Source organism: Ceratotherium simum, chromosome 21 (genome assembly GCF_057802395.1).
Source record: "Ceratotherium simum simum isolate JZ-2026a chromosome 21, ASM5780239v1, whole genome shotgun sequence".
Taxonomy (NCBI): Eukaryota; Metazoa; Chordata; class Mammalia; order Perissodactyla; family Rhinocerotidae; genus Ceratotherium; species Ceratotherium simum.
This window is the reverse complement of record NC_141920.1, coordinates 3,784,732-3,811,485: the sequence shown is the minus strand read 5'-3', so window position 1 is coordinate 3,811,485 and position 26,754 is coordinate 3,784,732. Positions and strand designations below refer to the sequence as shown.

Below are 26,754 nucleotides of genomic sequence, written 5' to 3'. Positions count from 1 at the left end.
CATCGTAGTGAGCAAGTCATTTAACCCCACATCCTCATCTGTGAACTAGGGATGATAAAATCAACCTCACAGATTGTGGATCAAAGATGACGAAGCCTATGAAGGCAGCTCACCTTTCCCTCGACACGAGGTAATCAGCCAGTAACTGCTGCTTTTTCAAACCTGCTGCTTCTGACCCTGGCCCTGCCTTAGCTCGGTCATCCTCATAGCAACCCTGGGCTAGGGTTAGCAGGGCCAAGGGATGGAAGCATTATGAGCTCTCCTGTCTGTCTTCACCCAGAACTAAGGGTGGTTGATCCAAAAATGAAAGCCAAAGAAATGACAAAAGGAAACACCAGGTTTTGTGCACAGAGGATTCAGCTTGCCTCATCTGTTGTCTTAGACCCTCCACTGACAATTTTCTCCTGGAAGGAAGAGACTTATTGCACCAAGTGAGATGCTTGAGGGAGAAGATGGTCCTGTTAAGTTTGGTATTATGCTCAAGTAAACAGGGAGATACTCTAAAAAATGATTGGTGGCTGGAGAAACTGGCGGTTGACCAAGACTCCTAGGATTCTTCCCACATTGTCTCTTCCCTACTGATGTGAAGGAAGAGGGAATTAACAGCCTTAGGTCATGTTGTAGATGTACATGCCTGTACGACCACACGGGCCTGCTCTGAGCCCCTCCTGGGTGGGAATGAGAAGGTAGGATGGTCCAAACTATCTAGACAGCTGGATCCCCGGAAGGAATCCCCTCGCCCCAGCCATGAGAGCAGCAGCTGGCTGTTTTGATTTGTTTGTATAATTTTAAAAGAAAACCATCTTGACAAACGACAGTGTTTTGTGTAACAGATAGAATCCCTGGCCTTAGGCGGTTCCTCTCTGCTCAGATGCTCAACCGTCCAGGAAAACAGGAACAGCTTCTAGGCCCAGGGGCTGTGCTTAGCTTCTGCCTTGGTGGGCTGGGGCTGAGGTTAGCAAGCTTGGAGGAGACCAGTGGGGAAGGCGCCTCCCCAGGCTCTGGCTGCAGGCACAGCCAGGGTAGAAGAGGTGGTGCTGGGGCCCGGGTGCTGTTCTTGCTGGCCCGCAGCTTAGTGCTTGTCTCTTGGGAGGGAGGAAGCAGCTGCAGAAGCAGAGTGTGTGGAAGGGAAGATTGGTCATTGCAGGGCTGAGGCCAGGTAGGTTGGAGGGGATCTGGTGGCAAGATGGCAGTGGTCAAGGACCAGCTGTGAGAGGGACGAGAGCCCCATCCAGGACAAGGGGTCACTGTCCTCTTCTTGTACTTCAAGATGTCCTTCTCCTCATCTCCCACTTGCATCTCAGGACATACCCCCATTTCTGCCACAGTATCTTTAGGGCTCTGAGAACCGGGATCCAAAAACCTGGGTTTAGATTCCAAAACTGTGGCTTATCAGACACATAATCTAACTGAACTTTGGCTTTCAAATATAAAGTGAGATTAATAATGGTCTCTCTCTTAGGTTTATTGAACAATTCAATCAAATAACACATATAAAGTTTTTAACACAGGCTAGGGCATTGGCAGGCATGTGATAAACAGTGGCTGCCAATGTTAGTATTATTAACAGTAATTACTAATTATGTCTTTGTAGCCATTGGTAAATAATGCCGTCTCAAAGTGCATACACTTCTCCGTCCATCCGTCTCACACGAATGTACCAGCCTACAAACCTGCACACACTCACCGGGGACATTCTGTGCTCTTGGGAAGACTCCCTTCACCCAAGATGCCGTGGTTGATTCCACCTGCCTTGTCATATGCTGCTGCTTTCCACTCAAGATGGTTTACAGGATTGCATAGATGCCTCCCATCTCCATGGGAAAGCTGGTGTGCTCTTAGCCAACAGAAACCCAGCACCTGTCAACATTTGAGTCCCTCAGTGAATATTTGTTGAATGAGGAATGAATGAGACAGTGCACACAGCACTGCCAACCTCGGTGACACCAAGAGCCTTCATTTCGAGCCTTAGAAGAGGGTGAGCGTCTAGATTCGGAGGCCTATTGAAATGAAGGTCTTTTACCACCACTTGACACAAAACGCTGAACAACAAGAAACTCAACTTCCTGACCAGCAATTACAAAACCATCCCCTCCCCAAATGAGTTGTCTAGGTTTCTAGGATAGGCATCTTTTCTAGAGTCTGGGTGATTTCTGTGATGGCATAGATACAACGGGTTTGAGGAGATGTTACTCCTTGCTCTCTGCTTCTATTTCTGCCATCTGTAACTTCAGCCCCTGTCGTGTTTCTTTCCCCGGGTTCCACAGGGAACGTCAGATGTAGGGGATCAGATGACAGCCCCGTCGATCAACACAACCGAGGCAGGCGCCACGCTGGGTGCTAAGGTAACCCTCAACATATTTGCTGCTTGGGTTTAATCACAGAGGTGGCTTTGCTGGCGGCTTCCATGGCAGGGAACACCCTGGCTGCTCCCCAGACCCACATCCTAGTGATGTCCCTTTGTAAGCCCACTCCACACCTCCCTCCACCCCGGCCCCACCTGCAAAGCCCCCATGATTCCACTCAACCTAACACACCCTCGCCTCTCAGGGCAACAATGTCACGTGACTCAGTGCCCACATTTCAGTCTGTCCAGTGCCACCTTCATGACTTTTTGCTGTATGCATACGCCACTAGTACTAGTGTACTTTTAAAATATTTTTTTCTTTAAATGGATTCACGTCCAAACTAAGCACATTTCTTTAAATAGGAAATTTTATATTTCGATTGTAAATGAAAAACCACTTGTACTTGTGTAAAGAGCAGATATGGAAAACAGACAGAATAGAAATAGAACCCAATAATTCTAGGTGGCAAATGCTGCCTGCCTCTCTCTCTGTGACAAGGGAGAAGTATCAAAACCATGCTGGCACCAGACAGAGACTTTCTCCTTGTCAGTAGGAGTATGGAAGACAAATTAGAAGGGGAATAATTTTCTCACAATTATTGTGCAATTCAATGTCATTTAAAACCCTGTTGCCAAACTGGCTAAATCTTCCTGTCTTTAAGTGGTAGGTTTTCCCCACTTAGGAAAACAGCGAGTTAATCCAGGGCTGCCATAAATTATTGAGCAGGTGCCTGGCTGGGGGTGAGCAAGGCCAGGTCCAGTGGGCATTCTGTCCACCAATCCATGCTGCTGGGGGACTGGCTGCCCTTTCAGTTTGCACACAGAGGGTATGTAGGCTGATGGTGGCCTTCTCTTTCCTTCCTCCTTTACTGGTCTATAAGCTTCTGAGGCCAGAACCATTGCTCCAGATAAGCACAGTAATAGCTCTGACTTACTGACCATGGCCTGGGGTATGGCGTATGCACTCTGCAAGCACAATCCCACTGAATTTTCACCAGAACCTGTGGGGGAGGGTATCTTGTTTCCCCATTTACAGGGGAGGAAACCAAGGCCTGCAGCTTCTATTTCTTGGTGTCTCTCTCAGTTCCTTCACGGTATCCTGCAAATAGTAATTGCACCTGTGGGGGCTGGTTAAATAAACTGCCATTCACACACCTTCCCTAAGTTAAGTCATCACTTAGGATTTATTGGGTAACCCGCTATTTTAAAATCTGCTGCAAGGCATGAACTGTCTCAAATAAAACCATTGCTAAGGTCCATTGCTGCTTTATTTTCTTTGAAATTTTATTTCATTTTTGAAGGGCCCATATTAAGATAATAGAAAGCCAAAGCAGAAATTGCCCAGAATCCCACCCCTAAATCTACACAGTTTTGTTTGTCTGTGTCACTTCTAGATCTTGCCTGTGTGCATGTTCAGTGTCTGGGTATCTGTAATATTATCGATAGAATGTTACAATCCACATCTTCAGGTTGCGCTAGGCCACACAGTTCCATTTCGATACAGTCTTTTTTTTCTTGCATCTCTCCATCTTTCCTTTTCCACTCCCACTTTCCCTCCCCCTCATCATAGTGATAATTTTTATTTGCATATGAGCATATGAGCAAGGGAAGGACACACATACCTGCTTTGTTTTCAACTGGAGGGAGATGCATTATCTTTTGAGTAAGTCAGCATTTTCCCTCTAGGATATGAATGATGTGCCACCACCTCCAGCGAGTGCGTCAGACCAAGCACACTTTGTCCTGGGGACTCCGGTGAGTCACGGAAGTTCACTCCCTGCTGCAGTAACCTCAGTAATAATTGACGGTTCCCATGAGAGGCAGCCCTTCTAGAAGATTCTGTGATACTGGTGGAACAAACGCATCATCAATGAAAATCTTCTACTCTATCTAGCTATTGTTGTTATTATTTGATGAGTTGTTATTTGATAGTCCTGATCAAATATGACACTTTTTAGAACACTCACAAATAAATACCCTTTCTTGTGTCCACCTAAGGCACCAGAGATAATCTATGAGGTGCAGAGCGCGTGGCTTTGGCCCTGACCAAATTCCAGCCCAGCGACTCCTTCCCTCCTGCCCAGCTGTGCCCTGACATCCTTCTGCAGCACGTCTTTACCGACTTTCTGTACAAATTCTAGAACCATTGCTTTGCTTTTTAAAATGATTTTTCCGAAATAACTTTAGACTCACAAGAAGTTGTAAAAATAGTTCAGAGAGCTCCTGTGTACCCTTCACGCAGCTTCCCCCGAGGATAACATCTTACATAACCATAGTACACTAGCAAAACCAGAAAACTGACTCTGGTGCAACACTACTAATCCAGGTCTCTGAGGCGGACCTCATTGGACTTCCCTAGTGTAACTAGCTATTAGTTTAACAAAAAATTTACTTTTCTGATGAGAACTAAAAGAGATATTCAGGGTCCAAAGAGCCAAGGTTTTTATGATGGAAAGCTTCTGAAAAAGAATTCAAGATCCCTATAATTTCATTATCTTTTCTCAGGCTGCATTTGAGCTAAGAAAAAAAGGTGCTGTTCTTTTTTGCACAAAGATGATGCCATGAGTCCACCCTTGAAAGTGCTTGTGTATTGATAGATACATCCCTCTGGTCCTGGTAGGGCCGGACTCATGGGCATGGAACCTGGTCAGTTACATAGGGCCCTGCACAGAGGGCTGTGCTTAGTTTAATGCTCTACTGTCACCATCTTGAAATTCTTAATGTTTGGACAAGGGGTCTCACATTTTCATTTTGCACTGAGTCTTGCAAATTATGTAGGTGGTCTTGGTTCCTAGTGGCAGATGTCCCTCATTCACAAATGTTGAGGCTGTGCCCATGGCCCAAAGTGAGTATCGCTTGGCTTTTGTGGACCCAAGACAGGGCTTGAAAATCCCATATTCTCCTGCTCAATCCCCACAAAAAAACTATCAAGCTTGCCCATGGATTTTTGCTCTGAATATCTACACTGCTATCATTAGAATTATTATACCTTTAGTGCAGAAATAAAAAGCAATATGATTGCAAGAATTTCTAGTTATTTGTTTGCATCCCTGGGTGATTTATATGAAACCAATAAACTCTTCATCCTTTTTGCTTTACTTTATTTATTTATTTTTTCATCCTTTTTAAATTTCAGGGTTATGGTGTGCTTTTTGAGCCAAGATGTGTGAGGAACAAGTACTCCACTGCCGTCGTAAGTACAGATGGAGATGTTACCATGAGAGTGACCTCACTGTCTTAGCTGTGGAGAGCCCGGACAGCTGGAAGTTTGGAAGGGAGGAGGTGGTAAAAAATATACTGAACATCCAAATAAACTAAAAGGAGAAATGAATATGGAAAACAATAAGTAATTCAGGTATAAACATCTAGACTTGAAAGTGTGAGTTTTTCAGTCCCTGGAAAATTTCTTTTGCTGCTGAGTTGCTAAGAAGTTGGTCAAGGTCTGAATAGTCCTCTGCTGCGATTCTTTATAGATTTCTAGAAGTTTTGAGCTAAGGGAGCCAGAGAGGCCAATCCAGCCCATTTTTTACCTAAACCTTTTTTTTTTTTTTTTTTTTGGTGAGGAGGATTGGCCCTGAGCTAACATGTGTGCCAGTCTTCCTCTATTTTATGTGGGACTCCCACCACAGCATGGCCCAACAACCGATGTGCAGGTCCATGCCTGGGATCCAAACCCACGAACCCCCGGCTGCCGAAGCGGAGCACGCAAACTTAACCACTACGCCACCAGGCCAGCCCTACCTAAACATTTTTAGCAGCAAAATCCTTCTTTTCAAGTGAGAGCCTACAAAGAATGCCATTATAAATAAAACGGATTAGAGTGGCTTTTTATCAGTACCAATTTTGAGTGCACTGACATTTATAACATATGGTCACCACCCCTTACCTGTGGTTTTGCTTTCCATGGTTTCAGTTACCTGTGGTCAACTGAGGCCCAAAAATATTAAATGGAAAATTCCAGAAATAAGCAATTCGTAAGTTTTAAATTGTGAGCTGTTCTGAGTAGCGTTAGTCACTTAGTAGCTGTCCTTCCAGTACTGCAGTGCAGCCCTCATTCTACTTCATAATGGCCCCAAAGCGCAAAACTAGTGATGCTGGCAATTCGGAGATGCCAAAGAGAAGCCATAAAGTGCTTCCTTTAAGCGAAAAGGTGAAAGCTCTTGACTTAATAAGGAAAGGAAAACAATCATATGCAGAGGTTGTTAAGATCTGTGGTAACTTTTATTACAGTATATTGTTATAATTGTTCTATTCTATTATTAGTTATTATTGTTAATCTCTTCCTGCGCCTAATTTATAAATTAAACTTTATCTTAGGTATGTACATACGGGAAAAAACATAGTATATACAGGGTTCAGGACTATCTGTGGTTTCAGGCATCCACTGGGGGTCTTGGAATGTATGCCCCACAGATAAGGGGGGACTACTGTATACTTACTACCAAAGAAATCAATAAAAATAGTGATTCTGATGACAACAAAGAAATAGAAGTTGAATGTTGTAGGTGAATTTTGCAAAATTATGTTATCCTAGCACCTAATTCATTGCCTCACATTGTTGTAAATTGGTTCTTAAAGTATCAAGAAAATTTCAATTTATGCCAACAAGCAGTTTCAAATATTAAGTTTTTAGGTAGTTCAATTTATAATATCAGGATTCTCTTTGCTTATGCAAACAGACAAAAACTTCATTCAAGTTTCATAAGAGCAAATTTTGAAATTTTTGCTTTTATTTACATGTTGGGGGGACTCAATTAAAAAGATGTAAACCATTTCCCATTATATTATAAAAATAACATTAAATATTATTATTAAAATAATTTGCAAATAATTAAAATGAAATTCAAATACTCTCACTGAAGTATCTTTGAGGAGTCATAGGTCCTGGGGACACAGTCTGAAGCCAGTGCCTCAGTGCAGGGAGGCCTGGAGATGGGAAGTGGTGCTCTTGACACCTGCGGTGTGCCGTAGGACCTAAAGTTGGCTCCAGGCAAAATCCACCCTCGCCGCACACCCCTACCCCCACACCCCCACTTCCTGGAGGAGACTGTCTTCTGCCAGCCTGGGAAGGATCACCGAGTCTGACCAGCGAGCACCTGGCACAGGGGCCACATTGTAAGAAGGGCCTGCATCTCCATGATCTTCCTCTGAGAAGCCGTGGGAGCCAAAACAGATGGCCGACTGAGGGCACAGCATCTCCAATCACACGGTCCCTGCATTGGGAGCTGGGCAGCAGGTCCCCAGTTGTATTTGTAGTGGTCCACACCTTGCTCCCTTTGGCTAAGTGTGTTTAGTTCAATTCACCTTGGTGTGATGTGGCAGATAGGTAGGTAGATATGTGTATAGATAGGTGTGTATACGTATATGTATATATGTATATGTGTGTATATAGATATATAGCCTCAAGGACATGTAAAATTGTCCCAGACTTTATAATTTTTTACATATGTCTTCGGGACTGCAGTAATCCCTAAACCCAGGGAGGATCAGAAGTCACTTCAGCCATAAAAGCCACCAGTGTTTTAAAACACAAACCTTATCATCTCGCTTTCCAGTTTAAACCTTCCCAACAGCTTGCGATAGCACTGGGGATAAAGTCTGCAGCCCTAAGGCCTGTGGGGTCCTCTGTCATCTGGCCTCTGCTCACCTCTGGCCTCCCCCTCCCTCTCCAGGCTCTAGCCAGGCTGGAACACGTCGAGCTCCCTTCCAGGCGCACGCCTTTGCTGGTCTTTCTACCTGGAAAGCCCCCTCCTCCGTGGCCCTTCTGCTCCCTTCCCATGTTCCTCCTCTCCCTGAGAGGCCTCCCTGGCCCCCACTAAGTGAGGTCTCTCTTCCACATCCCTCGCTCATCACTCTCATTTCTCCTCGCCCCTGGGTGCTGGCCCTGCACCTGCGTGAGTCCGGGAGTGAGGCCGCCCTACGTTCTGTGCCCTGGGCGCCTTGCTTGCCTCACCCAGTGTGGCCTTGACTTACATGATTCAGTTGTGGGATTCGTGGGCTCCCTGGTGGCCACCCCACACGGTAGACACCGAGTCCATTTCCTCACCGCTGTACCCCCACTCCTTAGCCAGTATCCAGAGACCCAGATCCACGACCACCCGCTGAGTGAATGAGTGAAGGGCAGCAGGCCCACCGCTGAGCATGAGGTGCAGCTGACTCTGTGCGAGGTTAGGAGGCAGAGCAATTAACACCACGGGAAGAGATGCAGGCAGGGGAGCACAAGGCACAGAGGAGGCTGCCAGCGGCCAGCAACCATGCCCTAGCTCCCGGCTGCTGGCTGGGCTTGCTCCGGCTTCCTTCTTCCCGGGCAGCTGAGGTGTGATCTTGCTGGGCCTCCCCTCTCTCCCACCACACAAACAGGTGACGCCTGAGTGAACTGCCCTTGGCCCGACTCACCCTCAATGAAAGCTGTGACAGCTCTCCCCCTGGGGGGTGGCCCTCCATCTGTGCTGGGCGGCAGACACCACCAACTCGGGAGAGCCGTGAGGAGGGCTCCTCAGTGGTGTGAGGACTCTGCTTGCTTGTTTCACAGGTATCCCTGGATCCCATGGTGCCCAGACGACCCCTGGAAGTGAGGGCAGGAACGATGGCAGAGACCCTGAGTCAGGTAGGAAGGCCTCCCTGTGTCAGGTGCGCCAGCTGTGGGTTCTGCTTCCCCACCTGAGCCCAGGCTTGACCTGGGGACCCTTCCTCCTAAATCGCTGTATCAGTCAGCTCAGCTGCAGTAACAAAAGATCACAAACTGGGGGGCTGAAACAATGGATATTGATTTCTCACAGTTCCGGAGGCTAGAGGTCTAAGATCAGGGAGCCAGCGTGGTCGGGTTCTGGTAAGGACTCTCTTCCTGGTTTGCAGACAGCTGCCTTCTTGATGTGTTCTCACAGGGAAGAAAGAGAGAGCAAGTTCTCTGGTGTGTCTTCTCATAAGGGCATTAATCCCATCATGAGGACCCTACCTCATCCAACCCTAATCATCTTCCAGTGGCCCCATCTCCAAATAAATCATGTTGGGGCTTAGGGGTTCGACATAGGAGTTTGGGGGAGACGGCACAACTCAGTCCATAGCAAGCACTTTCATGGGAATCCTCATTCCAGGGGCTGTTTCTGCAGAACATGACCTAAGACAAGAGTGAGTAGTCTCTTTCTGTGAAATTATGAGAGATGTGGGTTGACTATGCTGAAGGGGATTATTGGACAGTAACATCAGATATCTCCTGGAAGGGTCCCTCAACACAGCCACCATGTATTCTTGGGAGGATTAGAAAGGTGATTTGGGAGTTGGGCAAACCCATGGGGGGTTTAAGTGGAAGGAGCCAGAGCAGTCCACACAGCGTGCCGTGGAGGGGCGAGCTCTGTGCACCCCCACTCAGGGAGCGATGCACGCAGAAGCTGCAGATGCCGCTTCTGATGTGAAGGAACCTCATACGTTGCAGGAAAGTTGGGGCTCAGACCTGTGAAATAATAAGCGCAAAGGAGTATATATATCAGTGCTAGGTGGGCTCCGTCTGCCAAGACTTATCTTATTTGGCAAACAGGCGTATAATAACCACTGCGTGCCACACTCTGTCCTAAGGGATTGGAAGGTATTAACTCACTCAGTCCTTGCATCCACCCACTGGGGCTGGTTCTATTATCTTCCTTATTATAAAATGAGGAAACCCAGGGACAAAGAAATTAAGTGACTCGTCCAAGGTCACAGCTGTAGAAAGTAGTAGAACTGAGTTCAAGCACAGGCAGCTGGGCTCCAAGGTCTGGGCGCCTGGGGACGTCAGAATCACTTGGGGAGCTTGTTGAAAAGCACCAATCCCCAGGCCCCAAGCCTGCAGATCTTGCTCTAGTGGGTCTGGGTGCTCATCAGAGCCTCCTGTGGCCCCATTTGTGAAACCCGGTGACACGCCTGGGCGACCCCTCCTCTGGCTGTCAGAGTGGATGACAGACAGGGCCGCGGGCACTGCAGCCTGAGGAAGTGAGAACCAGACTGTGCAGGGTCTAGAGTCACTGCCTGGGGTCTCCTCTGTGCCAGCTCCCTTTGGGTCCTGTCGCAGTCCCCCAGGTGGGAGCTCCGTGCCTCAGTGAGGCCCAAAGGCCACCAGGGGCTTGGTCCCTCCTGAGCCCTGCAGGATGGACAATGCCTCGCGGCTGCTGCAAAAAACCACCACGGAGGTTTTCTGCAAGTCTAGAAGCTCCCCTACAACCAGACAATCCAGGCACCTATGGGAAGGGGCCACAAACCCTGCAGAGTCACGGCGGCTGCTAGACGCTCCATCATGCCCAACGGCTGGTAAGGAAGTCATGGAAAGAGGCACGCAGAGAGAAGTGTCTGCCCATCTCTTCCTGAGCAGACTCTAGCCTCCATGGGGCCAATGCCATGTCATTACTGGTGCCTGACACATGGTGGCTGAAGAATGAATGAATGAACAAACCATTCTTCACTCCAGCCAGATGAGGTAGACAGAGCAGAAAAGGAGGCTCAGGGAAGTTTCTCCAAGTGGCAAAGCTACGAGGATGCATAGCCAGGGCTGGGCACAGGTCACCCACTGCAAACCTGTCTGCCTGATCTTCGAGCAACGTCAGGGCCCCCATTTCCCATCTGTAGAGGAGCACTGGAACAGCTCCACTACATATCAGGGGTGATGCTGTGCGCAGACGGATGAAGTGGCTGCAGAAATATAGTCCATGGTTATTATCACATAGCATCTGACTCACCCATCCATATTCACATATGCACACCCCCCACCCCCCACATACAGCTGTGCCAAGTGGGCCGTGTGGACGGGGATGCAGGTTCCTGCCTGAAAGGACCAGCTGAGGACCATCCTCCTCTGTCCACCAGGCAGGCAGGCAGGCAGGTAGAATTTATTTAGTGCAAGCCTGGAGCTCTGTGCTTGGTGGTGTGAGAGGAGGAAAAAAACAGATTAGAAGGCCTAGCTCTTCCCCTTGTGGGCCTTCTAACTTAGTTGGGGGTTTATGATGAATTATTGATCTTATGAGGCCTCTAAAATTGCTGAATCAGGATGCAGAAACCCACTGCTGTGCTGTCAGCCTCGGGAGTTTTGAAGTTGAACCTCCACAGCACAGACTCCACTCCACTGTTGGGCTCTGCATGCCACGTCCGTCATTAATTATCTATTCAGCCTCACTGAAGGGACGTGACCAGACTCATAACATCTTGGCCAGAGCTGTGTATTCATTTGTTAGCTGGCAGAGCTTCCTTTCCTCCCCCACCTCGCCCCCGTGGTATATGGCCACAGTGACCACTGTCCCTGAATCAGTGGACCCGGGCACTGGGCGGGTGAATGGGTGAGCATTCCCACACTTACCTGTGGGCACCAGTAGACACAGGGCTGGGAGACAGTGTTTCCTGATAAATGGAGAGCCTAGGAAGGGCTCCTTCGAGACAGATGAAGTTGGGGACAGCTGTCTGCTGGGGTCGGGGGGAGGCCATGGCTGAGAGCTTGGGGATGTGGGTGGTCTTCAGGGCTTCTCAGCTTCTTCTTTCCGGGCCTTCCCTTCACCTCCTGCTTCCTTGGGCTCTGAGACATTTGATTCTCAATGTCTTCATGCCCTAGCTCATCCTCTCAGGAACTCTGTTAGCTAGTGACGGGTTAGAACACTCTTGCTAAACCCATCCCCACCTAGGTTGATGTAACTGGCTCAGATTTCTAACAGCACCCTCCTAAAGGTATTTGAGGGTAAATATGCAAAAGCCCTTTAACCTCATCCATCCATGCATTTATCCATCCACCCATGCATCCATCCATCCATCCATGCATCCATGCATCCACCCACCCACCCACCCACCCATCCACCCATCCATCTATCCATCCATCCATCCATCCATCCATGCATCCATCCATGCATTCACCCATGCATCCATGCATCCATCCATTCATCCATGCATCCATCCATCCATGCATCCATCCACGCATCCATCCATCCATCCATCCATCCGTCCATCCATCCATCCATCCATCCAACCAACATTTATTGAGTTCCTCAGGCCAGAAAAGGCTTCAGAGAGATGACCTGGGCCCTGAAGGATGAGCTGGAGCTTGCTGAGTGGAGGTTGGCAGGTGGGGACAATCATTCAAGAAGGGGACAGCAGGTGCAAGGACCAAGAGGGGAGATATCAGGGCACAGGTGGTGGAAGGGTTAACCCCAAAGAATGAATTGTAAGAGGCTGAGATCGGGGTGGCAAGTCTTCTTAAGGGGCTCCCGTCACACCACCTAGGACATGTACCGCCATAATTGTCATAGTTCCCTCTCAGAAATTAGCTGGAAAGTATGAAGGTGGTATCTTTCCCTTCAGCTGGGATGCTGTTTCTCAGTCTGTAGAAACTTCTGCTGCAGCCAGGGACAAAGGGCCTGCTGCCGTTAATATTGCATGGAGGCATCCTTCAAATGGATCCTGGAGAAAACTGACCATGTATCGAAGAACCTGGCATTTACCTTCTCTTTACCTTCTCTTACCTGGCTTTTCTCCAGAAGCTCTGTGGTGTTGACGTACTGGAAGATGATACTGGCTACCCGCCTCTCATCTACGCTGAGGAGGGAGAGTGTGAAATAGCCGAAACCCTCAGTTCTCTGACCTTCTCGGAACAGGAGCTGCCGTCTGACTTGCTGGACTCTTTGGGTTCAAAGGCTGCTCCCCTTCAAGAAATATATTCCAAGTCAGGTGTTCCTTCCTAAGAAATGCATATTTTGGAGAAGTGGACTAATTCATGGAGGGGAATCACTATTCAAGGGCTTTGTTTTTTTTTTCCTTTTTTAAAGAAATTACCTCCTAGGGGCCGGCCCGGAGGTGTAGCGGTTAAGTTCGTGTGCTTTGCTTCTGCCGCCTGGGGTTCACTGCTTGTCAAGCCATGCTGTGGCCGCGTCCCGTATAAAGTAGAGGAAGATGAACATGGGTGTTAGCCCAGGATTAATCTTCCTCAGCAAAAAGAGGAGGATTGGCATCAGATGTTAGCTCAGGGCTAATCTTCCTCACACACACACACAAAATTACCACCTAGTCCTAGGATGAGGATAAGGTATGAGTTTGGATCAAATGCTTTGGTATTCTCAGACCAGACATTTTGAACCAAAGCAAAATAGCAGGTTACACAAATTTTAAATTTTGACTTATCAGATAGATTTTCTAGAGAAACGTGAATTTAAATGTGTAATTCCTTGCTTCCATTAGCAGCCCAGCTCTGAGGTAAATGAAAATACAATCCATAGATTACCCAGCAATTTGGCAACAATAGGTAATATTGGGGAAAAAATGAAAATAGATTTTTTAGTGATTATTTACATTTCTATAATTATGATTCTGCTTCAGTTTAAGTGAAGAAACAGGTAAATAGGGAAATGTTTTCTAAAACATTTGTGATTAGTATCTAAAAAAATAAATATCGATCCTGTTTCACTTTTTGAGTTGATAAATAAATAATGTTATCATGAGAGACATGATTAGGATTAAAATTTTGTAAGCAGTGCATACTTAAAAAAATGAACGGACATAATTTAACTTGTGTGTATTATGTAAGTAAAAGAATTTACTAGCCTTTGAATGAATAAGTTCCCCTTAGATTTTATCTTTAAACAAAACCACAAACTTTAATTGATTTTTTACTTGTCCACTTATTGCTAGTCTAAGTGTGGGAGAGGGGTTAGTTTCTTTTACAAATCTTAAAAAAATTTAAATAGTAGGACATGTGTCCTCTAAATACTTTTCTTGTCTGAGTAATAGATAAGAGACTGGCTCAGAAAAATTTTAAGTGCTATCAGGATACTTTAATGTATATATTGGATATCTATAAGTCTACATCCAAATTCTAAAAAGTTTATATAACGAATGAGCATAACTTTTGTGAATGCCCTCTTATGCCCTGGGATAAATCAGGAGAAACACACATTTGCTGTCGAATCAGTGAAGTATTATACTAAACAGTAAGTTTTAGCTGACTCAGGGTTCAAACTTTCCTCTTCTTTCTGAAGAAGCTGTGCAAATATTTGCTGTAAAGAGATCTCAAGTGTTTGGACATAGTTACTTCACTCATCCTCGAGTGCTTTGGGTGACTGAAAAAGAAGAAAGACCATCTCCAAAGCATTGGAATGTCAGTCTGACACGTGAATGTGTAGAAGAGCTGTGCTCGTGCTGGCATGATTCAGAGGAGAGTCTAGGACCTTTTCTGGGTAATTCAGGATAAAAGTAATTTTTTAGAAAAGAATACTTTTTGAGTCTGAATTGTTGGCATGAGTCAGGAGGTGGTCAATAGACCATCCCGGCTCTGAGGCAAGGGTCAGAAAACCACGGCCGTGGGGCAGATGTGGCCCACCATCTGTTTTTGTAAATAAAGTTTTATTGGCGCACAGCCAGGTTCGTACATTGTTTATGTGCTGTCTACCACAGCTTTGTGCTGCCACGGCAGAGCTGAGTAGTCAGGACGTATTTACTTGCCAGCCCTTTACAGAAAAAGCGTGCTGATCCCTTGTTTAAAGCATTCTTTTTGGAAACTCCACATTGTATCAAACATGTGAAGATGTATCCACCCCCTGTGTGAGAAACAAACACATACAAATTTTGAAAGATTTTAAATAAATTTCTTTTGGCTATGGGTAACTCATTTCATTTACTACTGGTTATGAAATCTCAGCAGTTGTGCAGATTTGTGAATTCTTGCATTACGAGACTCTCTCCAACTAACTGTTTTCAAAAGTAATACTATATTCATAAAAAATTCATAAACGCCAAATTAGCAGTTAACGAGGAGAACAAAATGTTACATTTTGTAGATACTTAATTAGACATTTATTAATTTAGATTTTGCTGTTTCCTTTGTGCATTTTGAAGCCAATATATATATTTTTCAGTGACTATTTTCATAGGTCTCAGGCCTTGAGGGTTTAGTGTCCAGTGGAGAAAATAGCCCTGTTGGCATGTTTATGAAGCACACCTGGCAGAGGATACATCAGCCTTTCCCTTCAGATGCTAGTGTATATTATATGTTATCACCTTCCCCACCTGATGCCTGCAGGGAACACTCATGGATGCTGGCTGGCTCTTCCTACAAGTTCATTCTCAAGTCTCTCTACATGCTTAAAAAGATTTCCATTAGAAATGTCAGCATCAGGAGGTTTTGGTGAAAATGTTAGCCTCCAGTGGAATTTATGTATACACGTGACCTAAACCAAATCTTACTAATGGCAATGAAGAAGGCAATAAAACAGAAACCGTAAATATTTTTGGGAGAATGTGATTTTTTAAAGAACATTAGCCTCCAAATTACTTAGCGGTCCAAAAATATCCACAGTCTCGTAAGTTAAATATTTATTTTGCATTTCATCAATTTTGGTTTTCCATTTGCATTAACAATCTCATTGGTTTTATGGAGCTCTTCATCAGAGGTGTTTATTTTGCTTACTTTTATGATTTACTGACCGCAGAAGCTACCTCACTTGTTAAAACTTTCCCAAATGGAACACTGACCCGGGAAACCTCATTTTATGTGCCTGTGAAGCCGGTGTAGCAGCAGTCCCCTCAAAGACGACAGGTGGGCGGAAGACTGCAGACCTCCTCTAGTCATTCTCCTCTGAAATGTGTGTAGGAGGCCAAACAAATCTGCCGTAAAGAAGGAGGAGGAGGATAAAGAATTCTCAAGCTATAAAAACAGGGAAAAACACAGTCCTTTCACTTTTCCCAGCACAATGACACTGTTACTGAAATCTGACACAAGCATGAGGCTGCATTGACTGCTAATTGCCTCAATATGTGTTGCTTCTCCTTCCTCAATAAAGAACCCTGAATTTTCAGCCATCCAGGATGGGAGTGACATTTCCCATCCTCCCTTGCAACCAGGTATGGCCATGTGACTAAGTTCTGGCCAATGGAAGGCAATTTCCAGGAAGTGTCCTTGAAGGGTGGAGATGTGTCTCTCTCTTCCCCCTCTTCTTCTTCTTCAACCGGCTGGAATGAGAATATGATGGCTGGCACTGGGGCAGCCATCCTGGACATTGCCATTAGAGCTGATGCATGGTGCATCGACAGTATAGAAGGCATGTAGGTCTCTGACACCATGGAGCCCCAGTGGACCACCTTACTCAGGGCTCAAAATGAGGGAGAATTAGATATATCTTGCTTAAGCCACTGCTATTTCGAATTTTCTGTCACTCACAGGTAAATCTAATCTTAAACAATACAAAATATAGAACAAGAGAAGCGAGATGCAAGCAGCAGAACTGAAATATGTGGCATTGACTTAATGCATGTGGTCAGGTGGCGGGCGCTCAAATATGGTGGGCTGGAGGACTGGTGACCCTTGTCATGCAGAAACAAAGCATTTGGTAGCAACTGTCCCCTGCTGTGTTTTGAAAAGCAGCCCATGTTCTGAGCAAGAATTGAAGTAGGAAATGATAGGAGAAATTGACAATGTAGAAATGCATCAGCTGCTTTTCACTGCTTTTAGCCAAGCCCTACGAGAGAGATGGACTTAGGCTACTGCCGGCCAGTGTGGGAGCGGGAATGAAAGGGAGCACAGCTGTGCTAATGGAGACACCCTCTGGCTGCGGTCTCCAATCTAAGTTGACCAAGAGCTTGGTAATTCAGAACCTTGCAGGGTTGAAAACAGCAACTGCTGTGTCTCTCAAAAGATATCAGTTATTGGAGTAGTTTTGTGCAAGGCAGCACACTTAGCAGAAAATAAAACTAGTACCCCATCCTACCAATTTGTGAATCATGTGTCAAAAGTCTTTTGAAGAATGTTGCCTTCCACCCAAGCCCATTGCTTAGATGGCTCAAGGTGGGTGGGCGCCATTATGCTGAGAGACTGGAGACCTCGGCCGAGCATGGAGGCCAACAAGCAAAGGCCAGACTCTTCAGGGTAATAGACTATGCCTTGACAGATGGAGCTGACTGGAAACAAATACACCAGAAGTCTTTCCACGTTTGAAAAAAATGGTTTGCCAAAGAAACCACAGCCTGGTCTGAAAAAGCCTGGGATTGTTCAACCCCAAAGCAATCCTTGGAACCACCAACCTGAGAACCAAGAAGCAAACTGTGAAACCAGCAGCCTCCAGGAAGGGCGTGCCTTCCAATACCCGCATCTGTCAGGTGTGGCAGGGCAGATAATAGCAAGGACGCAAGGTAGGGGCCACGGGGGGCGATGCTGCAGAGGGAGCCTTCACTGGTCCTGCCTCCCAGGATTTGCTCATGTGTATGGACCAATGATGGTTGTGTTTATCAGTTTACTTTTTTCCATATGGGAGTTTTTATTGCAGGCATCCTGTTCTTACTCATCTACCTTATGTTGGTGTATTGGGAATCGGGAACTTATTATTTAGTTTGTACGTTGTCAAACCATGAAGAGCCTCATCCATAACTGATGGAGAGAACTGTGCTTTACTCTGGGATCCTGGGTTTTGAGCCAGATGCAGTAGTTGGCTGGGGCTTTGCAGTTGTATCCTTGGGGGTAGGGGGCAGGGGGCAGGGGGCAGGGGGCAGTGGTTCCGTGTGTGAGAAGAAGGACGTGCATGGGCATGAGGGTGGCCAAAGGGTGGACAGCAGCAGAGACTACTATCTCCCTTGCCCCCATTGTCCCTTCTTTGCTTCTTCCTAAGAAATAGAATCCCTGAGTTTTGGCTAGGGCTATGGCTTCCCCAGATGAAAACTACCTTTCCCAGCATTCCTTGAACAGGTGTGACCAGGTGAGTAAGTTCTGGGCCATGGGACTCCCATTGCAGAAGCAGAAGCATATGAGCAAATTCTAAGAGGTGTCCTTAAGGAGAGCAGGGATGCCTTTTTCCATCCTTTTTCCTCTCCCTGCAGGCTGGACTGTGTATGGAAAGGTGAACTTGGGAATGGAGGCTCCCCACATGGAATAGTGTGTTAGAAGGAGCCTAGTCCCTCATACTGGCAGGCCATAAGAGCCTGGGTCACCACTCTTTTACAAGGGAGAAAAATAAACTCAAGTCACTATGTATTGGAGGTTTGTGTTCTGTCATTCGCAGCCAAAGTTAGTACTAATTAACCCAAGTATATGACTTAAAAATAATAATAATACAAAAAACATTGACATATAAACGCTTCAGAGTAGTTACTTTGGTTAATTTTATTCATTGAACAGATTTTTTCCATTATATTCAAATAAATGTACAATGAATATTTTATACTTATAATGCTGCATTATTGTTTAATATATTTCTAAAATTTTTTTCAAAAATGGCTGTCACTACCTTGTGGCAGATCCTTTTAAATGTTCTTTTCTTTGGCCACACAGTATCCTTCTGAGTTTGGATTTGATTTTTGGAAACTGCCAGTCACTCAGGGCCTTCCTGGGTAAGCGGGTGAGTGACGAGCCTCAGTGATACTCTTTTGTGTTGGGAATAGGTGTGAACAGAGAGACGGGGCTCAGGTCTGGGTCAGAGGCAGTTTCTGAGGGGACCCGTGAAAACTTTGAGCCCGGGGCCATCCCTGTGCAGCCGCACCAGGCGAGCCAACAGCGCCCATTTGGCTATTGGAGTCCCCAATATGTGTGTTTAAAAACCACCAGCTTCATTCTCCACTTGTTGCCTTGTACTTTGAAATCAGGCCCATTGGATTCTGTGGCTGAATGAGGGCACATACCCGGGGAGGCAGTGTTACCAGGGTCTTGGTGTTAACCAAGAGGTGGTTTCTCCAGGATGTTACATCAGGCAATGGGGAAAATCCACAAGTAAATCTGAACACATGACGGAGGCCTTCCCTGGGGGGGGTTGGCGGGCAGTTCCTAGGTTGTAAAACAATATCGCTGAGGTCCACTCTTCCATGGGATCCAGAGACTGCATCTCCATTTTAACTAAATCGTTAACTGAGTGAGGGAAAAGAAAAAAGAATCATTTTGTCGTCACCCTCATGCACGTTGTCCTAACGAACCATCTCCGACAGTTCAAATTCTCTCCATATTCTCCAGTCCCTGTGGGGAGGAGCCCAATTTAATGACTTTGAAGTCAGCATCAACTGGGAGCTCCAGGAGGCTAGATTTTCAGGCTCGTTCCATAGGCCGGTGGTTCCAACCAGGGGGTTTTGCCCCAAGGACACTGGGCCATGTCTGGAGACATTCCAGCTCGGGGAGGGGGCTCCGGCATGGAGTGGCTGGAGGGCAGGGATGCTGCCGACCGTCCTGCGGTGCACAGGACGGCCCCCACGACAGAGACCGATCCAGTCCAGAATGCCAGCAGTGCTGAGGTTGAGAAACCTGCCATAGTCCCACTCAGACCCACTCTAAATACTGTCCAGATGCCGAGAAGTAATGACCTCTGTTTTAACAAATTTGCTCTCTCAGATGGGCTGAGAGAAGTGATATTAAGCAGTGGAGTAAAATGTGCGTTTCGAGCGCTGACCCTGGGCCAGGGCTGCCGCTGTCTCGAGTGCCTGGCCTGCCAACCTTCACTCTGGGTTGACGGTGTCCTTCGATCCAAGCACTCTCAAGCCACTGCTTGCAGGGGGCTGAAAATAGAACAACGGTAATTAGGCAGGTGTCGCTTGCCCCTGATCAAAACAAACCTGGAGCAGAAAGAATAGTATGTCGAATGCTCACAACCCAGCAAAATGAACTCATGGTGCTCAACAACCATGTTTAGCAGGAAATCTCTGTGGAATCTTTACTGTGAGCAGAGGCCAGAGCCAGGCGCAGGACTGCAATGGGGCATGGCCCAAACGAGGGTCCATTCTGATACGGAATCTGGAGGCAAAGTCCCACAGAGGAACTGCTCCCTCAACCGCCTTCCAGAGTTTGTTATTGCCCTGGGGTTTATTATTTGCTTCCCTGTGGATGGCAGAATTCGGGAAATGTCCCCCAGATTCCTGACCCCTGTTTACTCCATTGGACTCTAATCTGGCATCGCTGGGAAGGGACTTTTGGTGAAATTAAGGTTAAATAACAACCAGCTGACTTCGAAATAGAGCGCTTAGCCTGGATCACGTGGGTGGGCCCAGTATAGTCACAGGAGCCCTGGAGAGCAGAGGGTGTTCTCTCGCGGGAGTCAGAGAGAGACGGTGCAAGAAAAGGAAGCAGAAGAGAGCAGAGGCGGGGGTGGTTCAGAGAGACTCGAAGCATGAGAAGGACTCGACCTGCCACTGCTGCTTTGAAGGGACCCGGAGACAAGGAATGTGGGAGGCCTCTAGAACCTGAGGATGTTCCCTCAGCTGACAGCTGGCAAGGAAACAAGAGCCTCAGTCCTACAGCCCCAGGGAACTGAATTCTGCCAACAATCTGAAGGAGATTGGAAGAGGGTTCTTCCCCAGAACCTGTGGAAAGGGACACAGCCCAGCCAACACCTTGACTTTGGCCTTAACTGAGACTCAGCAGAGAACCAGCTGAGCACACTGGGCCCCGACTTCTGACCTACAGAAACTCTTGGGTTAAATTTGTGTTGTTTTTAAGCTGTTAAACTTGTGGTAATTTGTACGGCAGCAACAGAAAACTTAATACGCTCCCCTTAGCAAGAGTATAAGCTTCCGGAGGGTGCTGCTTGTTGTCTTTGGCAGGGCACCGCCAGTGCCCGGAACAGTGTCTGGAACAGTAGAGGTGTTCATTGAGTGCTCACTGAGTGAATGAGCGAGGGGGGGACTGATGATGGGTGGTCCCACAGGAAGGCTGCAAGGGGAGGTGAGGGACCACAGCAAACGGAGTCAGGACAGCGTGTGTGTGTGTGTGTGTGTGTGTGTGTGTGTGAGAGAGAGAGAGAGAGAGAACATGGCAGAAGAAATAACATGTGCAAAGGCCTGGTGATGAGTCTTCTTCTGTGAACGGTGGGGATTGCAGTAAATAGACATTTCTCAAGTGAGACTTTCTCTCCACTGGTTTCCTCCCTGCTTATCAAAGGCACACAGAAGAGTTTCTTTTTCTCTTTTCTACAAATTTTAATAGAATTTCTTTTAAAGCATATCAGAAAAAAAGAATAATTAGCATGTCAAACCCATGAGATAATATATGGTATTTCTTAGGACGCAGCTGAAGTAAATGCATAGGTTAAGAACGTGAATCCACGTAAATGACGTTTCAGCATAAGAGGAATTGTAAAAATGGGGAAGGTGGAAAGCCTATGGGGGGCTGAAGATTCCGGAACCCTGGGCCAGCGTGTCTCTGTCCACTCCAGCCTCCAAGCTCCACTCTTCAAGTTTGTCAGAGTGTGCATGTCTCCATTTGTCTGTAAAGCCACACTGTTTCACGTGGAGGCAACGGCGTCCCTTTGCTCCTGTTAACGGAGAAAAGAGAATGTGCTGCGAATGTTCGGAACTGCAGGGCTAAATTCTGTCCTCGGTGTCAGGAAGAGCTCTGCGCTCTGGGGGAAGGGTCAGGAGGGAAGCCACGCAAGTCCTCAGTTAGCAGTGGGAGCCAGCCCAGCCCAGAGCAGGGACCCACAGTTCAAGAATGTTCTCTGGCCCCGTCCTTGAAGTCCCTGCTCATAGCGTCAGCGCCCTGGCCACCACGGAGAGTGGCTAAAAATACCTTGGTCCTGGGCCTAGGGCTTACAGTTAGAGAACTGCTTTCCAGCGGCAGCCTCTGTGAGAGCCGATGGTAACGGGTATGGGCACCAGGCTGGCCGGCGGCTGCAAAGGTCAGCCAGCCCCTGGCCGCTCACAGACCTGAGCTTCTGCCAGGAGGTCCTTAGCGTTCAGGCTCAAACGAAACGCCACTTTCAGGTCCTTAGCTTAAGAGACGTTCAGAGCCATGCAGCCGGGCCCTCTCTCTGTGTCACTGTCTCGACTGCAAGTCTGTGCCGGGAAAGTTGACGACGGTTCACCAGGAAGGAAGACACGGGCCCTAACCCGACGGGGCTTCAGGAGTGCTCCTGCGCCGTCTCTGGGCAGCTCCGCTTGAAATCACTGCAAGTCACAAGTGGAACTCAACAAACTTGGAGGCCAGCATCGTGCTTTCCTGTGCCTGCTTCCGAGGAGGGACAGCTATGGGCCGGGAACGGATCTCTTCCTTTGGGGAGGGGGCTGTGGGCAGAAATTCTGCCCAATTCTTCCTTCTTATCAGCCCTTGGGGGGGTGGGGGCTGATTAATGCCAAAACTGTGAACAAGGTGCTTGACGGAGAAATCACACAGATACGCAGGACTATTATGTAACTAATTGACACGCACAAGTCCTGTCTCCTCAAGTAGACGGGACGTTGCTAGGGGCAGAGCCGGGTCAGGCATCTCTTTAACAGTATTATTCATGGAAGCTGCTTTATTGAGCGCTCAGCACGGCCTGGGCACCACGCACAGTGCTTCTCCGTGCACTGTCCTGTTGAAATCCTTACGGCAGGTGCACCCATCGGGGCCATTGCTGCCTCAGCTCTCCCCACCACGACCCTGAAGCTCAGAGGTACCGAGGGCAGCTCACGCTCACACAGATCGTCAGGGGAGAGTGGGGATTTGGTCCTGGGCTCCTCGGACACTCTGCTAACCTGCCTGGGCTCGTGATCGCAGGGCTGCGCACGCAGGTAGCCCTTGTTCAGCGGACCGAGTGCTCATGGCACCAGCTCTCCAGGCCATGATTAAAAAGGTCGAGTCATGATCCTGGGATTGGTTATTTTTGATGGTAGGATTGGGCCAGGATCCTGAGACTGAACTAGAAGCCACACTTTTGATCCCCTGTGGGGTGTTCTCCAGGGCTCCTGGTGGCCTTTGTCCTGGACCAGAAGCCTCTGACTCATAGACTAGAACAGTGGTTCTCAAAGTGGAGTGCCCTGGTCCAGGGCCATCAGCTCCCCAGGGAACTTGTTAACGTGCGCGTTCTCAGGCCCTGCCCCAGACTGACGGAATCAGAAACTGTGGGGTGGAGACCAGCACTCCACGTTTTAGCAAGCCTTCCTCAGGGTTCTGGTGCTCGGGAAGGCTGAGAACCGAAGCCCAGGGAGATGGCAGGTCCCCCTCGCTTCCTTTCCCACAGCCCCTGAGAACTGCTGCTCCATCCGTCAGGGTTGAGGCGGTCAGGCAGGGGGCTCCAGATGGTGAGTTGTCTCTCACGGAAAGGGCTGGACTGGGGGCTTGTCTCAGGTCTCTGGTACGTGTGGCTAAGCTACGTGCTGTGAAGCTGTCCTTGAGAAAGCTGACCAACTACTTTTGACCTCCAGTCACTCCATTTCGAATGATGGGGAGTCCTTCATTCCCTGGAGCAGGCCACTTTGTTGTGACCCCAACAGTGCAGATAGATGGGTCTTCCTGAAGCTCCCAACACCTGCCTGGCTGTCCTCCCTCTTAGAAGAACCAGGCAGGTGGTCTCCTACATAGTGAGATTTGAAAACTGTAGGTAGCTCTCTTCTATCCATTGACATTTCTCTCTGGCAGGGTACTGGTGCCTGAAATGCTGCCACTAATCTTGTTACTGTGTAAGATATTTGTGGGAGTCATTAACACTTTAGTGTGAAATAGATTTGTCAAAAGTATTTCTAAGTCATGGCTGCTGAGAGTAAATTTTAACGGAGTTAGAAGTTGGATGGAAGCTGGTTGGGGCCCTGTGCACCATGGCGAAGACTCAGGAGAGAGGGAAATGCCAACAATTAAGAGGAGGAGTGATGAGGACATGATCAAAACTTGAACACTTCAAAAGAACAATCTATAAAAAGTCAGTCTCCTTCCCATCCCTGATCCTAGGTCCAAAGGGTCCTTTGTCCTTCTTCCCAGAGGTGACTATGGTTTTTATGTATATCACTTTTTAATTTCAATACAAATGTGTACCACACCCTCATTTATTCACCTAACCACCTCAGAGATTGTACCCTATCAACTCATGCATTATTATCTCATTTTTTAGAGGTTTCATACCATTCTTTTGTATGATTATATTATAATATACTTACGCAGTTTCCTTCTGAGAATATTCAGGTGATTTCCAGCCTTTTGCCACAACAAACAATACTGCTGAGAGCATTCTTATTCATATTCCTTTGTACACGTGTACAAATATATTGTTCAGATGAAGTCCTCAAAGTGAAATTCCTAGACTCTTGGGAACGTACGCTTTAAATTTCAATACCTTTTGGCAAATTGTTCTCCAACATTCCCATCAATAGTCTTTATTATCAATATTTTAGTCTTTACTAGTCTAAGTAAAATTTAAGAAAATGTTTGTAATTGTAGTTTTAATTTCCATGTCTTTCATTATAAATGAAATGACTTGAGCATAGGAAAATATGTCTATGAGCCATTTATTTTCCTGTGAGCTGCCTGTTTTTGTTCTTTGCACGTTTTTCTAATGAGTTGGTGGTCCTTTTTATTTATTTGTAAGAGCTCTTTATATGTGAGGATATTATCTCTGTTAGTCATATGTGTTACAAATATTTTCCCAGTTTATCATGTTTTTCGGTATCTTTTTCCATGTGGAAATTTAAAATATTATGTAGTCAAATATATCAGTCTTTTCCTTTATGGTTTTAAGAGGGCATTTATTTCTGAGTGGGGGGGAAAGGGGGTGAAGAGAAATTTCTCTAGCTTCCCACTATGGGCCAAACTGAACTTGGCCTCAGAGCACATCAGCCTGACTGGCCACGTGTTTCATGTGCATTTGTTTGATGGTCTGTGCTGTAGACTGAACGTTTGTGCCCTCCCCCCCCCCCAATGCAGGTGTTAAATCCTACCTCCCAAGGTGATGGTATTTGGAGGCCGGATCTTTGGGAGGTGATTAGGTCATGAAGGCAGAGTCCTCGTGAATAGAATTAGTGCCCTTATAAAAGACATCCCAGAGAGTTCCCTCGCCCCTTCTGCCACATGAAGACACAGCAATGATCGGCTGTCTATGAACTGGGAAGAAGGCCCTTCCTAGACATTGAATCTGCTGGTGCTTTGATCTTAGACTTCCAGCCTCCAGAACTGTAAGAAACAAATTTCTGTTGTTTGTAAGCCACCTAGTCTAGGGTATTTTGTTATAGCAGCCGGGACAGACTAAGGCAGTGTATCTCTGATCCTTGGTCACCATCACTTCTGCTTCCTCCTTCTCTCTCCAGACTTTAAGCTGCCATGTCACACAGAATGTCAGCATCACCTCCCCAGAGCCTGTCCCCTCTGCCACATTCCTCCTGGCCTCCCGACAAATCTCCTTGCTTCCGGTACCTCTGATCCATCAGGTACTAACATCCCCAGGAGGTCTCCCGTCACATACTTCCTGCCTCAGAAACCTTCATTGGCTGCCCAGGGCCTATGGATTTCCATTTAATGGCCTCCATATCCTGACTGTGACCTCCCTCTCCAGCCAGAAGCTCCACTAACTCCCAGTTACAGGTCGTTACCCCAAACACTTCCCTGGCCCTCCCTCCAGGCCTTTGCTTATGCTGTTCCCTCCTCCTGGAGTCCTGTCACCCATCCCTACCTGTGGACACCCCATCCAGCCTCCGTGGCCATCCTGATGGCCTTCGTCCATGGAGCCTTCTTTTCCTCCCCAGCTCACGTGGGGGCTCCGGTCCTCCAGGCTCTCGGTACTCACCCCTCTCCATGGCAGACACTTTGCTATATCTCCCCAATGGCCAGTGCTGCTCTGTTGTATCTTTGGGGTTCCCGTTCATTGACCCGGCAATGATGAGCCCCTCTCTATGCAGGGCTCCATCTGGCTCCCTGGGCAGAGCAGGGATGTTCTTGCACTGAGGAGCTCAAGGTCTAAGGGGCAAAGACAGCAAACATGCACAGACACACAAGCTGCTCGTGTGTGGGAGTTCTATGGCAAAGAGAGGGAGAGCGGTCCTTCTATGTCAGCGGGCGACGCTGAGCTGGGACTGAGGGGTGTGTGGTAACCAGCTGGGGGATGGGGCTTCTGGGCAGAGGAACAGCAGTGAGGTGTGACAGGGAAAGGGCTAGACTGGCTCAAGGAACAGACCAGAAAGGAGGCCTAGGAGGGTGGAAGGGACTGGCTGGGGGAGAGGGTGGAGGGAAGTAGAGAGGCTGGTGGGGGCCGATGTCTCTCGGCAGGAGTCAGGGGTTTATTCTCAGGGCATGAAAAACCACTTGAAGGTTTTAGGTAGAGAAGCAACAGAGTATGATTTAGGTTTTATAGGCCCAGAGTTTCAGACATGACCTATAGGGCCCTGAGCGATTCCCTACTGGCTGACTCTTCAGAACCTGTTTGACATGGTCCAGTTCCTCATAGTTCTCAGCAGAGGCGGGGCTGTTCTCTATCTGTGACTTTTCCTGCGCTGTGTCTGCTGAGTGCTGCATCCTTTTCTCCTGTTCTCTTGTGGGTCATTCACTCACTCATCCATCCATGCATCCATGCATCCATCCATCCATCCATCCATCCATCCATCCACCCACCCATCCACCCACCTCTTGCTCTGGGTCATGGGGGAGCACTTTTCTCCAATTCCTCCCTTCTCCATAATGGGGACCACTACTAGTTTGGTAGTGCACCTTTTGCCTCTTGTCCACGCCTTACTCATGCCTCTCTGTAGAATTGACCTGGTGGCTGCAG

At 47.5% G+C, this 26,754-nt stretch overlaps 1 protein-coding gene across 1 annotated transcript in view; it reads left to right on the top strand.

Annotated features, from left to right (window-relative positions):
- CDH26 (cadherin 26) overlaps positions 1-14,943 on the top strand; it is a 51,458-nt gene extending 36,515 nt beyond the window's left edge. Inside the window, exons 14-18 of the mRNA XM_087445051.1 lie at positions 2,268-2,345; positions 4,034-4,102; positions 5,484-5,540; positions 8,880-8,954; positions 12,832-14,943. Coding sequence (XP_087301177.1) covers positions 2,268-2,345; positions 4,034-4,102; positions 5,484-5,540; positions 8,880-8,954; positions 12,832-13,035 — 483 coding nt within the window. The 3' untranslated portion in view covers positions 13,036-14,943. The remainder of the gene's footprint in view (positions 1-2,267; positions 2,346-4,033; positions 4,103-5,483; positions 5,541-8,879; positions 8,955-12,831) is intronic.
- The last annotated feature ends 11,811 nt before the right edge of the window (positions 14,944-26,754 follow it).